Source organism: Cariama cristata, unplaced genomic scaffold (assembly GCF_000690535.1).
Source record: "Cariama cristata isolate BGI_N322 unplaced genomic scaffold, ASM69053v1 scaffold7124, whole genome shotgun sequence".
Classification (NCBI taxonomy): Eukaryota; Metazoa; Chordata; class Aves; order Cariamiformes; family Cariamidae; genus Cariama; species Cariama cristata.
The window spans coordinates 230,212-247,622 of NW_009611320.1; the positions used below are offsets into that span (position 1 = coordinate 230,212).

The 17,411-nt window shown below is 42.6% G+C and overlaps 1 protein-coding gene across 1 annotated transcript in view; it reads right to left on the reverse strand.

The window, feature by feature from the left end:
* Nucleotides 1-17,080, reverse strand: part of FAT3 (FAT atypical cadherin 3) — a 220,310-nt gene extending 203,230 nt beyond the window's left edge. The window contains exons 1-2 of the mRNA XM_009698210.1: nucleotides 17,056-17,080; nucleotides 15,991-16,305 (exon numbers count right to left, since the gene is read on the reverse strand). Of these exons, the coding sequence (XP_009696512.1) occupies nucleotides 15,991-16,305; nucleotides 17,056-17,080 (340 nt within the window). The remainder of the gene's footprint in view (nucleotides 1-15,990; nucleotides 16,306-17,055) is intronic.
* Between the last annotated feature and the right edge of the window lie 331 nt (nucleotides 17,081-17,411).

The window sequence follows — 17,411 nt, forward strand, 5'->3', positions numbered from 1 at the left end:
ATGGGGGGAAGGGTTATTTCATACTTATAACATGATTTTTGGTCAATATGCTGTAAGGCCATGGAAATTAGCTCCAACTGTTATCTCAGATGAGAATTTGTCTCTAATAGTCTCATATGAACCCAGCTAAATATATTTTCTCATTTCACACTCAGACAATCACTAAGGGTTCAATCCCACACCCATCTGCAGCAATGGCAGAAATCCCATTGACTTCACCGAGAACAGGATAAAACTCATTCCTTGAAGGTGTTCCAGCACAATTACAGTCACTTTTTCAAAAGTATCCATGAGACAAAAGAGTGGGGTTTGTTGGGTTTTTTTAAAAGATTAAATTAGCGGAGAAAATGAAGTTGGGGTTCTTCTACACCAGCTCTGATGTAGACCTAAACAGCCTGGTGTAAGTGCCAAGTTCACAGCACCAAAGCGTTCAACCCAGGAGCTATGTTATGAGACCACATGAAAATATATATTTCCCAGATTTCCAAAGGCATCTAAAATGGATTCTCAAAAGTCACTTCTAAAAATCATTCACGGGCATTTTTGATTATTTTGCCTGTGGTCGCTGTGTCACCTATCCTACAAATCAGTTTTGACCGAACAGAATGAAAGATTGCAACACAATTCAAGGTGGGGAAAGGATAAACTCTAAAGTAATAAGATCAGGCTGTTATTCATTTATGGTACTTTCACATCCTGACAGTTCCACGATTTCTGGGAAAGATTTGTCTTGTCCTAACAAAATCATTTCTTGAGTGTCATGACTCCAGTGGACCTCTAGAAGAGGCAGGGTTGAGGACCGGGTGCCAGGTGGGAGCCAGTACAGGGCGGTGTGCCTGATTTCACACCACTGACAGCATGGATGCAGGGATGGAGAGGGGATGTCTCTGGAGAGTGGGAGAAGTGATCCTGCAGTGATTCTGAAACAACAGCAGCTCAAAAAAATACTACGAAATTGGAACAACTTAGTCTTATCTTTAAAAAAAAGTATATGCAACTTGTAATTGCAATTTAGTCAATATTTTTGGCAAAGACTCACTTAGGAAGGGCACTTTTTGGACTTTATAAACCATTTCTAAGGCACTCTGATTTGCATTTATACCTTTTTTCTTTTTAAAGGCAACTGAATATTCAAATGCACTTTTGTATTTTAAGTGTAATTTCTAATTACATGCACAATTGCTAATCCATCTGTTTACTACATACTGTAAATGTCTGTAGTTATATATGCTTGAATAATTATTGAAAATTAAATATTGTAAACAGTCAAATTAATTTCTCTCGGCATACCAAATTGCAGGAAGGCTGCAAGATGATAAAATATTACATGCCCCCAGAAATGGAACAAGTCACTCCTACCCCACACCTCACTGAATGTCCTTATTGCTGTTCTGTAACAGATAGGAAACTTTTTAATCCAAAAATTTGTAACAAGAAAAGTCTGAAATGCTCCATTACACCCTGCTATCATTGAGAGAGAGTGATTTAAAAGGAATGTGGTCTGCAAATGTTTCAGCTGTGTTGGAACAAGAAAATTAAGTTTCTTACGTGAGGCAAACTGGTGTTAACATTTTCTTGTTTCTATCCTACTAGAATCACCATAGCAATATATATAACAAATTTTTTCTTTTGTTGATTTATTTATAACATTGCACAGCAATAATGGTATTCAAGAAGCCCAGAGCAGGAAAACATGGGAACACACAATATTTGAATACACATTATCCATTCCCAGAAGAGACACGGCCTTTCCTCCCAGCTTTCTGTGCAAAACAGAGCTGTGCCATAAAGCCCCTCTACTGCTATGGTCATTTTTGACTTAAACTGTGTTCACTACGCATTAATAGGTTTTCAATCCATCAGATCATCTATTTTGAGCTCCCGGATAACAACGGCTGGGGAATTTCACTGCTTAGCTCCTCTGTCTGGTCCATAACTTTGGAATAGCACATTTACAGCTAAAACTATTCTGAGCCAGAAAAATAAGATTATTTCTAGTCTGAGTTTCTCTAACTTCACCTTCCACTGACTTTTATGCCTTTTATCTGTTAGATGAAAGAAAACTTTTGTCAGAAATCCTGTCCCCATGTAGGCACACACAAACTATGAAGGCATCACCTCTTAAATTTTTCCTGACAAATTACATACACTGAGTTTCTTCAGCTCCTTATGGTGAGGTAGTGCAAATTTTAGGTTTTAAAAAAGGCAACTGAGAACCTCAGTGATGTGATCCTTTTAAGTAGGTGGTTTGACAGAGGATCCAGACGTGCTTGAAAAGAGACGAGAATCTGTCTCTAAATGTCTGACTTCATCATTTAACAGAAAGTCCCACTGCCTACACAGAGAGGCAGTGGAAGAAAATTTAGGATCTTAACTACAGTACATGTGTCTACATGCACACCATTATCAACAGGACATCGGGTACCCAGATGCCTTCCTGGATCCTACCCTGGTTGTAGACAACAGATCTCTTTCTAAATCCTCTCTGCAAAACCCCTTGAGCTATCCTGTAGGAGGAAGGGGTGGGGATGCTCCATTAGATATTTTATTTTTTTAACTATGGTGAGGAGAGTAGCCAGCTTTTCCAGAATATAGAGGAGTTTTACCTTTCAGGAGCACAGCTGGACGTGTTTGAAAAGTTCAGTCTTCCTAAGTGCCTCTGTGCTCATATCCCAATGAAACAGCAGCTAAGCCCTTTTATTGTACTGTCACTGTCTTCCTTTTTTCATGAAAATGGAAAGGGAGAGCAGGGAAAAAACCTAAACTTATATACATGCCATTAAAGGTAAAATAAAAAAAAAATCCAACTTGAATGTTTTTGCTGAAAAATCCTTTAATTTAAAAAAATGCAAAATAAGAAAAACAAAACAACTTTTGCAACTTCTGTAAAATTTTGAAAAAAACCAAAACCTAAATATTATGTATATACACACACCCCTCAGAAAGCGGGAAGGAAATTTCTCTATAGGTATAGATGCAGGATATATAGACCCTATATACAATTTGGGGCAAATCCCTTGCACTCCCTCCCTTCCAGATTTGCAAGATGCCAGGAGCTGCAGCCCCAGGACGAAGCCCATGGCACACGGGGGCACGCCGCTATCTTGCCAGCAAGGGACCAAACTGCCCGATCCTTGATTTCAAAAGCCTGATCCCCACTGCTTCTCGTACCAAGAGTTCCCAGGAACAAACTTAGCGCTGATCAATACCTCCTTGGTTTTTCTGCCGCATCTCCATCTGCTTTTTCCCATCTGTTGTCTCAAGCTCCCCTTAAACTGCGAGTTTTTCGATGTAGCAACCATCTTTTACTCCACTTATCCTGCCAAGCACGGCAGGGTGTCGCCTCATGACTGCAGCTACAAAGGTGCCACAATATTGCAAATAAATATTAAAAAAGTAAGTCATCATTTCAGCTTACCAAAATGCAGCACAGGTTTTGCTTTTCCTCACTGAGTTCTTAGTTCTGAATTATCATTTAAATATTAAATGAAAAAAAAAAAAAACACAACACAAAAAAAAACCAAAAACCCCCACAATCTCTTCCTTTTCTTGCGGGACTCAATGTGAAGAAATTAAGGTCTCTTGAGGATATGTTTCTGGGTTGTTGTTTTTTTTTTTCACCCAAAAGGCACTATCAGAGGTGAGGGTGAGAATTCATGATGACAAAAGCCAAGTCCATGCACATACATTGGTGAAACAGTCTTGAACATGGAATATTTTGTGTGATGCAACTGTCTTTATATAGTCACTTCAACAAAATACATATTATTTTCTTTACATTTTCATCTCTTTTCCTTCATGTTTGTTTATAAGCAAAAATGATCTCTCTCTACATAGAAATTTTCTCTTGTCTGACATTTTTATTTTCCCATTATATCTTTGATTATGTTCTCTGTGCTGCACTTCTGCTGTTAACAAAGCAGTCAGGTAAAGAGGTTAGGCTGATGCCTTGCAGGGTGTTTGTAAAATCCCAGCTATTCTGCACAATGACTCCAAGTAGAAAGCAGAAATGGTGGAGAGGAAACCTCCTCCTTCAGGCTGAATGAATAAAATGTCCTTGAGATCCTCCCTCCTCAACACTAGGTAGCAGGAGGAAGGGATGAACCAAGAGACTGGAGCTGAGCTCATGAGTGGGGGTGAAGTCCCTCCATCCAGCTGACCAAAGAAGGATCCTATCTAAATCCTGCCTATTTGCTGCTCTGACGTCAGGCTGTGCATCGCTCAGAAAAGGACTCTGTCCTCAGCCAGCGAACCCAACTCAAGCCGAGAGGTTTCCACACATACAAATTCAGGTCATGTGCATCTTATTGAGCCAAAGCTGCAGTTCGCTCCAGCAGACTACTCTAGAGTTAATTCTGGTCATGTGGTTGCTTTGGTTTTTTTCCTTTAATACATAACATTCCCTTAATCAGTTTGGATTACATTAAGTGTTACAAGAAAGAAAGAAAAAACCCTAGAGAAATCCCCTAGAAATTATAGACTCGCTTGAAAAATATCTACAGCATCATGCATATCTAAGCTGTTAATACCATCTAATATTCTTCCATCCCTGCACCTACTTTGGGTAATCTTGTGTGTGTTTATTCTCTGTTCAATCAATCTAATTTGCACCTACTCAATAAATTAAATTTAGCAACAATTATTCTTTGTGTCATTTGTAGTATGTTCCCAGGTCCTATCTCAAGAACTGCCTCAAACACATAGAATAATAAGGAAAAAGAGAAAATTCTCCATCCCTGGTTGCCTCTCCTAAAGGATCTCTCTGAATAATATAAGTGATCGGTAGACAACATTTCTTCAGAGATTTAAAAGTCCCACCTTGTTCTCGTGTTGACAAAAATAACTTGAACATCTCTGAGCAATGACAGCATCTTTCCATAATAGTATCTTCTTAAGGATAAGATGGTCAAATTCTCAGGCGGCACAAACCGTATCATTCATCTGAAGCTGTACTACCATAAGCACCTGTGTTTCTTTAAGTAACGTTTTTTTTATGCTGCACATTTCATTACATAGTGTCTGTGATTCAAATGAAGGTCAGAAAATACAAGCATATGGTGAATAGAAGCAAAATTAATTATAGCCAAAATATTCTCTTGCAGAACAGACTTACATTTATCTTTTTGGGTATTGTGGCTACATTAAAAAAATGGTGAATGTGCACTGCTGTTCATATGCCGTTGGGCTCGGGGTTTGCTCCCTTGCTCACAACAGTATCAGACAAGCTGCACTAGGCTGATGGAGAAGGGGTTTGCTTCATCCATGCCGGAGACATGAGTCAGCCCTGCCCTTACAAACCTGGGAGGCTTCATCAGAGCCATCCACGGCTCCTTGGCTCTGTGCAAACCAGAATCCTTCCTTGCCTGTGGGCAACCCAGGCTTGCCTTCAGGCAAGAGAGAAAGCAAGGTTAGGAAGGGCTGAAAGGCAGGGATGGGAAATGGTGAGGTAATTGGAAATAGGATAGGAAAGAGGTGCTACTGGGGTTCCCATGTGCCCAGATAACTTTTGTGCACATGGTAGCGAACACTACTGCCAGCTCAGCCTTGAATACAAGGTTCAGCGGGGCAGGCTGGGCTGGACCTGTGCCACTAAGGCTTTACACTACATGTGGCCAATGGCTTACAAGGCCAATTAAGACCAAATCTTTATTACTGGTATAGGATAAGCTAGCTGCTTCCTTTGCCTCAGTTCCCTGCTTGTAAAAAAGAAAAAATGGTGCTGCTCCATCTTACCATATACTGTGAAGGACGTAGCTACCGCAGGAGGAGAAACCACATAAGTACAACAGGTGAGGAAGTACAGGCATAGCAGAATCCACACCATGACAAATGTAAAAACAAGGTTACAAGAGCAGGGTCCCTCGTACAGAGACTTTTTTTCAGACCTAACTTCAGAGCTCTTAGAGCTCTGCAGAAAGTTTTGCATAACGTGAAAGCTGTGATTAGGGGGGTCTTCTGATATTTAACCCCCAGATACTGCTTTATTTTTATACATATATGTCTCCTGTTAAATTAAGCTCCATGCATCTAGACATATGGCGGCACGATCTGTACAATTATACAGATAAGGTCACATACTTAATTGGCAACAGCACTACTAACTTCAAAGAAGTTGTGTCAATCTTCCCAGGGAGAGAAAAATGCTCTCATTAACATAAAGGGAAGGGGGAAAGAGAAGGGAGAGTAATTTCACAGAAAATAATTATCTTTGGTTATAACAACGTAACTCTGATGGAGACAGAAAGTCAGAGAGAAAAGAATAAAAATAACACAAATCCGCTGTTAATCTTTATTTTTTAACAGACCGGTTTAGCTGCACTGCGAGGTGATGAGGCTTTGGACGTTTAGTAGGTGCTGACACAACCTCCTGTGTGATGGAAGACAAAGAAGAATGAATAGTTGGTGATTACTGACATCATGATCTCTTATGCAAACACACCTGTCTTCACAGTTGCCTTCTCTTCTTATTCCCATCTCCCAGCTATTTTTTTTTTTTTTTTAATATTCACATGCAGCATAGGTCAATCTAATTCTCCCAGAGGAAATATCTCCATCTTTCTTTCTTTGTACCAAGGATCAGATGTTAACTGAGAGTAAACTATAGCTACAGTCTTGCTTCTACCTTCCAATCCGTAAAGAGATATTAGAAAGTGCTCACACAATAAGGTGAAGATACACCATTCAATCCACTAAAAGTGCCTGTCCTAAGATGATAATATGAATGTATACACTGCAACTGAGCAAAAGGGGAAAATGCTGATTCAATATTGTCTGCTTGGGATTTGCAGCGTCCAACATCACAGACACATGTAGCACCTCTGTTGAGCAAAAGCTAAATGCAAGTTACTTCATTTCTTCAAGAGCAGTAGGAAATAAAAGGAAAAAAAGCCCAACAACTTCCCCCGCCCCAAGCCTTCACCTCCTCTGGGCTAACATCACAGCTTTATCTCCCTCCCCAGCAGACCCCTCTCCAGATCCCTACCCCTGCACGAACACCACGCTCACGGGCTCCATGTCTCAGCATCCCTCACTCACCAACCTAATTCCTCCTGCCAGAGTTCACGCTTGGACCACAAGCAATTACTGTAATGCAGGCATTCACTGCTATTATCATCATAACGTATGGCAGGTTATGACAAGTATCCATAGCACATGCATTGTGCATACATTTAACAGAGCTGCGACTCAGCACTTGTGGTACACAGTTTCACCCAGTAATCTCAATTACGCTTCTGCCATTGATAATAATTCTATCAAGAGTATTTGGCTACCTGGAAGTGAATGCAACAGCCCTAATTACAAACTAGTGAAGGAATACTACAGCATACGAAAAAGATAGATGGCTTCTTGACTAGTTCTGACTAGTCATGACTTCTGGAAATTTATGAATAGAGAAACTGGACTGACAGACAAGATAGAAAAATTAGATTCACAGCTATGGTGATAGCCAAAGTTAGCTCTGAATAGGACAGAAGATATGCTCTCTTGATGTTTTTGAAAATAATAAATGATTGCTGACATGTACAACAATGTAGATTTATGAGATTAGCGGCAAAATTCTTGCTGTTCCAGAATCGGTGCCGGGGCAGGACAGGAGGGAGTTTTTGGGTTATCAGGCAGTAACCTTCTCCATCAGCTAACACTGACTCACTGGCCCTTGCCACGCTGTTGCCCTTCAGACGTTAAGCCTCTACTGAAGCAAATGGAGAGTTCAGGTTAAAAACTGATGTTGCATTGAATAAGTGAGGACACAACGGTCCAGTCAAGGCAATGGGAATACTCCCAAAGCTTCTTACTGTGAAAGAGGACTAAAAAGGCCATCATGGAGGTCTAAAGAAATGTTAAAATTTCTATAAATTATGATTAAATCTGCTGATTACAAAGAAATGGCATTTATGAGCAGTATTGTATCTTTTAATGCCATTTTAAAAGAGGTACTTGATACCAGAGACATCCAGCAATCTCAACTGTATTCAGTGCTTCACGAATAAAAACCCACTGCCTGCAGAAATCAGGTCTGTTCAAGAGAGATGATAAAGCTGGATTTATTATTTTATTAATAGCAGCATTACTGTAGCCTCAACTAAGGGGACACAGCTCACACCTTTATCCCCTCCACAGATAATACATACAGAGTAAGGAGAGAATTGCTGCCAGGGAACAGGGAAGAGACGGGCTGGCTGAGCCCAAATTTTCTCATTTTCAGTGGAATCAGTGGTCTCGCCACTAGACTATACTTACTTAATCTAAAAAGGTTTTATATTCCTCTTCATCCTACCATTTCGGAAGTGATGCTCCTCTTTGTTTTTATATGCCTATGAATACATGACAGAGCGTGGATGTCTATTAATGCTGAGATGCCTGAAAAATCAATAGCTTGCATTTCCAGAGTCTATTTGATCTGCAAACTGTTTATTGAGAATTCATTTCCAGAACAATCACATGAGGTAAGAAAATATTTCCACTTACATAAAAAAAGAAAAACAGTGAGGTTAGGTGACTCACTCAAAGTCAAAAGAAGAGTTCATGTCACTGCTGCGCTGCAGCTCAGGAGTTAATTGAAAATCTACTCCGGGGAATAAACGTGCACTGGCAAGCAGATGGACTTGATGATTCACATCCTTTCCTCCCTGTTTTTTTTTTTTTTTCCCTTTTTTCTTAATTATCACTATTACTATTGTTATTATGACAAGTTCCTTGAGGCAGGAACTTCGTCTAACGTGCTGTACAGTGCCTAGCAGGCTTCTAGGTCCCACTGTGATTAAGCACGTAACTCCAACATCCGTGGTCCTTTGATTTGCTAGCAGCTAACCCTGGGCTCAAACCACTGGAAATATGGTGTCTAGTAAAGAATGAGCCATCCCTAAGCAGAAATTAAAGCTTTTAAAATGCTGAGAAGCTCAATTTTTAACAGCGAGCTTATTATAAAGAAGTCATTAAGAACCACGCTTTTAAATAATATTGAGAAGTGAAAGAAAAGAGAGTAGATCATTTAGCATGTGTTGATACAACATAAATTACAGAAAATGGAAGCCAGCTAATGTGCTAAGGGAATTACATTCTAAAAACCTGTATTAGTTATGGATAGTTACATATCAGTGATGGATATATTGGGCTGGACTCTGCAACTGTTGGTGAACTTGGCATTTGTACAAACAGCATTAAAAACCATGGAAGGAAGAGAGACCAGTTCCTCAAATTCACCTTTGATTGGAGAGCCCCACAATCAATGTTTTTTTTTTCTGCAAGGTCTTCTATGGTCTTGGACAGGTCAGTTGAACTGCAGGGACACTTACAGGACAAATGGCAGTGAGCATCACATGATCTGCATAGCCGGTTTACATTGCACACAGACCTGCCAAACAGGGCTCCACGGCCAACGCACGTGTGGGAGATGCCACCAGGCACCCTTCAGAAGGAGCCTCCAGTGGGAGGGAGGAGATCTGCAACACTGCCAAAATTCAACCTACGTTTCCCAATTTGATCATGATAGCACCTAAAATGCACCCTGGAGGAAGGCTGCAGTTTAGACTACAAAACCAAAAAAGCTAAAAGCCTTCATTTAGAAAACGTCAAAGATTTTATTTCAGAGGAAGTTTATTAAGAGTTTACCAGCATACACAGCATCAACTGCAGTGTCAGGCAAGTCCCCCAGTAATGCAGCCGACCCTTCGTGATGGGGTGAGAACAGGGAGAATAGGTGATCAAGAATGAACATATAAAGTTGTCCATTCTTGAAGACTTCAAAAAAGATTTTAAAGTCTTGAAGACTTTAAAAAAAAAAAAAATGTAGCATGAAATGCCTCTTACAAGAATAGAGTAACAAATGGACCAAAGTAGTACTAAGTTTAGCTTGATATTGTTGATCCAAAGTCCAGTACTAAGTTTAGCTTGATATTGTTGATCCAAAGTCCCTTAGAAAAGCCATCAAAAAGTAATTTTGTTTAATCTTTTCAAATGGCCTGGCAAATGACCTTTAATTATTGCATGGTAAAAGGTTTTAAATGCCTTTAGCTTTACAGAACCAATGTATGTTAGTCTTTCTCCTCACCTAATGCAACTTGGGTTTAAACCTGAAAGACGCGCAATGCTGTAGTAGGGACTAAGTTGCCTCCACTTCTATTTGTTGTCTGTATGGCCTTTTGCATCAGCTACAGTACAGACGGAATGTTAATAACTGAATTATTAAGATCACTGAAGTTTGCCTCCCAGAGCAAGCTGTGTCCCGTTGAGACAGTATCTACTGCAAAATCTCAGCAGAATTGAAAAATTCTAGAGTATTTAACAGTCTGTTCCTCTACTGAAAAAATACATGACAAACATGGGTCTTCGAGAACAAGAATTTACTGCAGAGTCCCAAGAGTGCTCTCCTAAATATATAAACCACTATTCTTTCTCTCTCCTCTCTGGCATACCTTTATTTCTGGGCTGAGAAGAGGCACTGCCAGCTGTACTGCTGGCAACCCTCAGGACACAGTGCAGCAGCAGAGCACTGGATTTGGCTCAGTCTGTGAGATCAAAGACCTGTCTGGGGACTTCTTGGGACCAACCAAACAAAAGCATCCGTAAAAATCAGGATGTATGGCAGGAGGGCGAAGTACTGTTTTAGTATGGCAGGGCATTCAGCCCCAGCAGGATCCTATGTCGACTGGCTTAGTGAGTGCATAAGAAATCAAAGCCCAGCCTACTGAGAAGAGCAGCATTTATATCAATTAAATTCTGACACTCACTAACCCATATTAGCTTATATAAATATTAATGCTACTTCAGTATTAAAATATCCAAGCTCTTTCCAAATCTAGGTGCAGACGTGACAGTTCAGAGACAACTTCCAGAGGCAGAGAATTGCTGCTCTGGGAAGATGTACTGACCTACATATACTATTTCTAAACCCACTACTCCATCCTGCCTTAAATACTGCAGCAAACACTATTTTGGGAGTGCCAGGGGTCTGCCTCTGTTTAAATGGTGCCAGCAAGAGACTAAGCAAAGTGTAACCAGATTTTTCAGACACATCAGCATAATTTTAGAGTAAATTCAGTAACATCAATGCACAGGAGAGTAAAATTTGGTCCATTGGCATGTTAGTTATAATATCTCTTAAACTAATCTACGTAAGACTGAAGAGAAGCTTATTGGGTTTGTCCAATATATGTGGAACACTAAACAAAACAATGTAATGGTCTGAATTAAAATTCATTGTTTTCTTCAGAGCACAGAAAAGAAATAAATCAACGTAGTAAATTACCCTGTGCTGTGCTGTGAAATTAACACCCATATACATGAAATAAAAATAAGAATTTACGGCACTAATCAATCAATTTTTTTTTATTAACTCCATCATCTGTTTTATTTACCTTCTTCCACATGCCTCTCACCCCAAAATAACTCACTTGGCTCAGAGCGGCTGTGGCACTCCCCTGGGCTCGGCTGGGAGCCGGCCAGCCCAGCTGCTCCGCCAACAGCTCTGCCTTCCTTCTCCTCCTCCTCCTCCTCGGTCCCATCTCACACCACCCACCAAGGAGCAAAGCCCTGTGATTCTCTGCTCTGCCAAAGCAAGCCTGAGCTCTCTCCAGCACAAAAGCCAGGCTAAGAGGGAAACCCCTGGCTCCCCCAGCAGCCACCCCAGGGTTTAGGCTGACCCACGGCTGCTGCTGGAGCTGCCGAGCACCGGGAACGTCGCTATCGCCGCTGTGCGTACAATGCAGCTCGGAAACAAATGTACAGGGGGATGCCTTTCCCTGCAGACATGTAACCCATAAAGTCACTTCAGCTACTCGAAAATCATGTTACCTACCCCCCTCACAAATACCTCTTGCCTGCTATAAAGAAAAATCCCAATTCGCTCTCTTGGACCCGATAAACCTAGGCAGCAGTCACCACCAGTTTGCAGAACAAGGCTGCCTTGTTCTCCAGCATGAATGACTTATGGTTTCACGTGTACTCATGTGCTACATTACCCACTTAGTGCTTGTACCTACGAATATCAGTTCATGAGATAAAAGTGCGGGGCAAGGCGCAAACTGAAGCTCGGCCGTATTTTAGAAAAAATAATCAAGGTGAGAAAACAAAGACCTTCATGGGAGGTTGCCCATGCTGCCTTTCGATACCCGGCCAGCTCCACACACGAGAGCTGTCCATGTTCCTGTCCTCCTCCCCCAGAGCACCTATATAAACCCCAAGCCCACAGAGGAAAGCCCCCACCACCCACGTGTACTCATGCCCCCACAGCAGAGCCAGCCCCCGGTGAGAGCATGAGCTGCCAGGGTGACTTTGGTGCCAAAGTCTTGCTCTCAGCAGCTTTTTAACTGCTCTTGGCTCCTGCAGGAACAACTCTTTCTCTCTCCAAAACTCATAGAGCAAATTGCAGGTGATAATCCTGAAAGGTCTGAAGGCTGCCTTCAAACAGATCCAAATGCATGCGATGTATTTGCAGTTCGACAGTACCTAAAATAGACACCCAGTGCTGTGCCAGTCTATAAAAATGTAGGAAGTGACAGGTTGTGTACTAAAAGGTTTCTTCTACTTACAGACATGGCATACAAGCGGTATCGTTGCTTCTGCTATCCAGATAATCAATTAAGACTGTAAGATTTGGCTGCAATTACAATTTTGTATCAGAACCGGGAACAAAACCTGCACTCCCTATGTCCCGGCTTGGTGCCTTGATCAGATGGCAACACACGTAGTGGTACACGTGCCTCCAGGAACCTGCATGACCTGCGTGAGCTATAAAGCAGCTGAAAGCGAGCTCCAGAGGAAGGCAAACACAGTTATCGCTCCGCTGAGAAGGAGCACGAGACTGTGCAAAGGGGGAGTGGAAAATGCCACAAGCATGGTGCAGCAACACTCGGAGCATTCCTCTTTGTGCAGGCAAGGGCTATCTAAAAAGAAGATGGCATTACCGACCTCACCTAGGCTGTGCTGTGCTGTGCCCATCAGCACTGCAGATAACCACATCATCTGCAGTCAGGGCAGAAATGTCTGAAATACCACCCACCCACCCACCAGACACATGCCATAATCTATGACATGCCCTGCGCACTCTCTGCACTTTGTAACAAACCCATCTTAGTTGGTACAATGCACCAAGTCCTAAAAATAAGAAAGAGGGCATAGGAGGCCAAGGCTAGTAATGCCTTATTCTCCAGCAATAGTGGGGGATTTCTTGATGCAATACAGCCAAGTAATCTAAGGAAGTGATCTGTGAACCATGATCTGTGCTTCTTCACAGCGGAGGAAGCCAAACTCCTCTCTACTACCTGTCTTCCTGAGCCTTCGAATAATCTGTGCTTAGGGGATAGTAATTTCTGACAGCAAATCCAGTGAGAGGTTTAACCCTGAGCACATTAGCAAAGCCCAATCAGTCCGGCCCGGCATCAGAGTAACTTCTTAGTATTCCAAGAGTATCTGGACACTCCAGCCACCTCCCTGTCTCTCGTCGAGGCCAACTTCTGCTGCTTCCCACGAAAGGATGTAAAAAACGCAGGATGCTGCCTTCGTGTTGCCTCTCAGTACTTGATTACTCACAGGAGCGAGATGTCAGTTTGCTGGCACTGTTTAAACTTCCAAAGTGATACAGAAAATAAAAGATCCCCTTTCTCACAAATGACTGCTCTTCCCCGACAGCAGGAGCATGCTCGCTCAACCCACATAGGTGGCAATTGCCGCATATTTGGGTTCATGTTAAACCTTTTCATCTTGATTATACAGCACGCTGTCCCATTCAGGGCTGCTGTGCAAAGCGCTATGTGAGTTATTGCTCTGTTGAATCCCAGCAAGCGTACTATGAACCTCTTCTGTGTGTGCAGAAGTCGCCTGCGCAAAACAACCGGAGTGTAAATTGCTGTCTTAGAGAAACTAGTGCACTGCAGGGAGATGGTTGAAAGGAGTCTGGCCAGAGACCCCCAGGGACACTCTCTAGGAAAATCCATTATGCTTTTATTCCTCAGACATCAGCATCCCATTGGGAGAAAGCCTCCTGATGTCCAGGCTGGGCAGGTGCAGCTTACCACACATTGATACTTGGCAAGGGAGGAAGAAATCCTTGTGTTCAAAATCAAAAAACTCCCTTTTGGGACAAGGTACCTCTGTGCACACACACTCTGTCAGCTCCATCATTTTTAAAGGCAAAAACAAACTAAAAGAGGCCGCTTTGCCCAGCTCTTACTGCACTGCATTTGGCACTGAGGTGGATAGAAGGGGATGGTTTAACCCCTCCATGACAAATCACAGCCAGCCACCAGCCAGGATGCTCACCAAATGCAACGGGGGCCCTTTGGGAGTTGCCCAAGCAGCAACGTTACTCATCCTGAAGTCTTCTAAGTTCTCAGACAGCAATTTCCACAGCGCAAAGTGAAGATGAACCATCTTCAGTGTTAACTGTGAGAATGAAGATCTCCTTGTTAGGGAAAAGTATCCCTGCCCGCTGCTCCAGCGGGACGAAGAGCCAAGCCACTGGGTGTGCAACCAGGGTAGGGTGCTGCGGGGCTGCAGTGCGCCCGGCTCCAGTCCTCCTCACAGGCTCATCCCGGCTACCATGTGGATAAGTGGAGCTGTGCCGAGCAGGTTGCTCTGCAGGAAGAGCCGACGGGAGGGAAGAACAAGCATTAAACACTGTGGAATCCTAACTCTGCTACTTTGCCCAGATGGGATTTATGGGGTGGGGAGGGGGAGACGGGATGCAGATGGAAGAGCCATCTTCGGCCATTTCAAGTGTTAAAAATAAGTGAGATATATGCCTTAGGGCTCGGCAGATTGAACACAGCGATTATACATGCTTCATGATTCTTCACCTGGGCTTATGCCTGAAAAGATCCTGACCCCTTCTTATGCCACACATTGCAATAGGATTGCCCAGCCAAATGTTGAAAACCTATTTAGTGAACATCGTTTTCCTATGCCAAATCAAAAATGTTCCCTCTCAAGTCCATTCCTTCTGGTTTTCTAGCTGTTTAGAAATTTGCAGCAGATACAAACAAATCTTTTTAAAAAAAATCAGAACTCCAGGACAAAACCAGGAACATTACAACCAGCATGAGAGCTGTGTGAATCCTCTGAACTACTTTGATAAAGATCAGACTATTGCTGTGAAAAGACCCTTTCAACTCTAGCTCCAGAACATGCTGGAGGGTCTCCGTCAGCCAGAAGAGCAAGGGACAGCTGGGTACGTGCCAGAGCGAGGACCACCTGCAGACAAGCACAGGTAGGCACCCAGCAAAGCATCCACGACCTCGGGCTACATCTCCTGGGACGACTTCTTCATCAACCAGGCACTCGAGATGCCTGGTTCGGCAAAAGCACCGATGGCACAGAGATCTGCAGAGCCAGTCTGCATGGGCGCAATGTTCCACTGCCAGCCAACAAGAGCACTTTAACTTAAAACAATCACTGTATCTGCAACACTGCACCCACAGGCTATATCCCCAGCTGTTACAGATCAATGCAAACACATAGTTGGTTTTTTTTTTTAAAGGCCAGAGGGACTTTTAGGTCATCTAAACTGTCTTTTTTGTATAAAACAAGCTGTAGAATTACATCCAGCTACTGTAATGTGGAGCCCAATTACATGTGCTGGGCAACCATCATGCTGCTCACTTCAACGGTGCTACACCAGCTTACAAAGGACGAAATACTGCTCTGTAAACTGCAACAGCTTGAATCTGCTTCCTAGCATTGCTCTGCAGACTCCGTGTCACAAAGTCTCATCCCTGTGGACACAGGGAAGAGGCAACAGCCAGAAGCTATTCAGTGACCTACAGAAGAGCGATTGCTGCAGCAGCTCATCTGCAGCACGTCATCTGCCAGTGCCCCCATGTACTGATGCAAAAGAGGATGCTTTAGACAGGTACAAGATGTTTTAGAGACATAACTAACCAGAAAACAGAGGTTTGGAAAGCAATGCAATGCCAGCGAATCCTGAAGGGGAGCAAGCTAATAAATATTTAAATTGCATTTTCCCACCATCCTAAGGCAGCAGGATTTTGTTACCTGTTTTGGGATTGATTACAAAGAAGTTCTGGGGATTTCCACTCGTAATCCGGTAAGTCAGTTTTTCATTAGTGCCGGAGTCAGGGTCCTGGGCTTGGATCTGAATGACAGATACATCCTTCAGGGAGTTTTCCATGACGGCTGGGTAATAGATAGGTTCAGAGGTGAGAGGGGCATTGTCATTCACGTCCTCTACTTCAATATAGACTTCAATGGTAGTGTAGAGCGGGACGACACCATGATCAGTTGCATACACTGTCAACCAGTACGATTTGGTCGTCTCCCGGTCAAGGATATCTGCTGTGTAGATAACTCCTGCAGAAAAACAGCAAGCAGAGGATCTCAGGAATAGGATCAATGAAACGTCACATCTATTTTGATTTGGCTATACTACAGAAATATGTTCAGTATACAACAAATGCTACACTCTTAGAAAAATTAAAGTTGTGCATAAAATGAAAAGAGAAATCTGAACTCAGGCATTGTTTCCTGAACCCTGCATAACATCTCAACCCTGTGTCCCAAGAAATTCGGGGGCTGGGGGAGAAGCGGGGGCGGGTAAAAAGGCAGCTCTTCATAAGTGTCCTAATGCCATAGCCAGTTCTTTGCAGGCACTGTAGCTGGCAGAGTAACAGAAGAAACACCATCATTTTCTGCTGGTGATGTGAACTTGTATAAACCTTGGTAGAGAAGGATATCACCATTGACAACGAATTGCACAAGAGAAAGTGGCTTCTCTTTTAAAGCTCTTGCCAATGTCCCTGCTAAAGAAGACAATCAACGTGGCAGTTTAAAATGAATCCATTCAAGTTCAGAAAATAGACGGTAAATTTGAGATCACTCATTGCACGATGCCAAAATCCTGGATAAGAAGCAATTAAAAGCTCACATAGTAGAAGCTCTTGGACAACCAGTATGTCCTCTTTTACCATGGAGGAAGGAAGGGTTTGGCCACTTTACCTACTGGTTTAAGAAAACATCAGATGGTTTCCTACGTGGTCCTAAGAAACCATGAGAGAAAGCATGTTTGTATATAACAGAGCCGCAGAGAGGCACAGCCCTCACCACTCCATCCAAGTACCACCTCCATGCCCGCACGGTTCCTGTCATGAAGGACTTCCACCCACCTCATTTCTGTCTAAAGTGATTTAGAAAACCATCCTCCTCCTGACATGAACACCAAAACCGTGACCACTTTTGTAAAAACAGATATAGGGCCCGCAAACCAGAAACACTTCCTAGCACTGTAAGACTTGCTCATATTTGCGTAGTCCAAACCTTAACTGACTTGTGCACTGACTACAAATGCACAGAGGACCAGTACCACATACACAACCACATCAGCATCAAAATAAGCAAAGGCTCTTTCCCACCACTTCTGTGACACATATACCAAGAACATTTTCCTCCCCTAATACGGC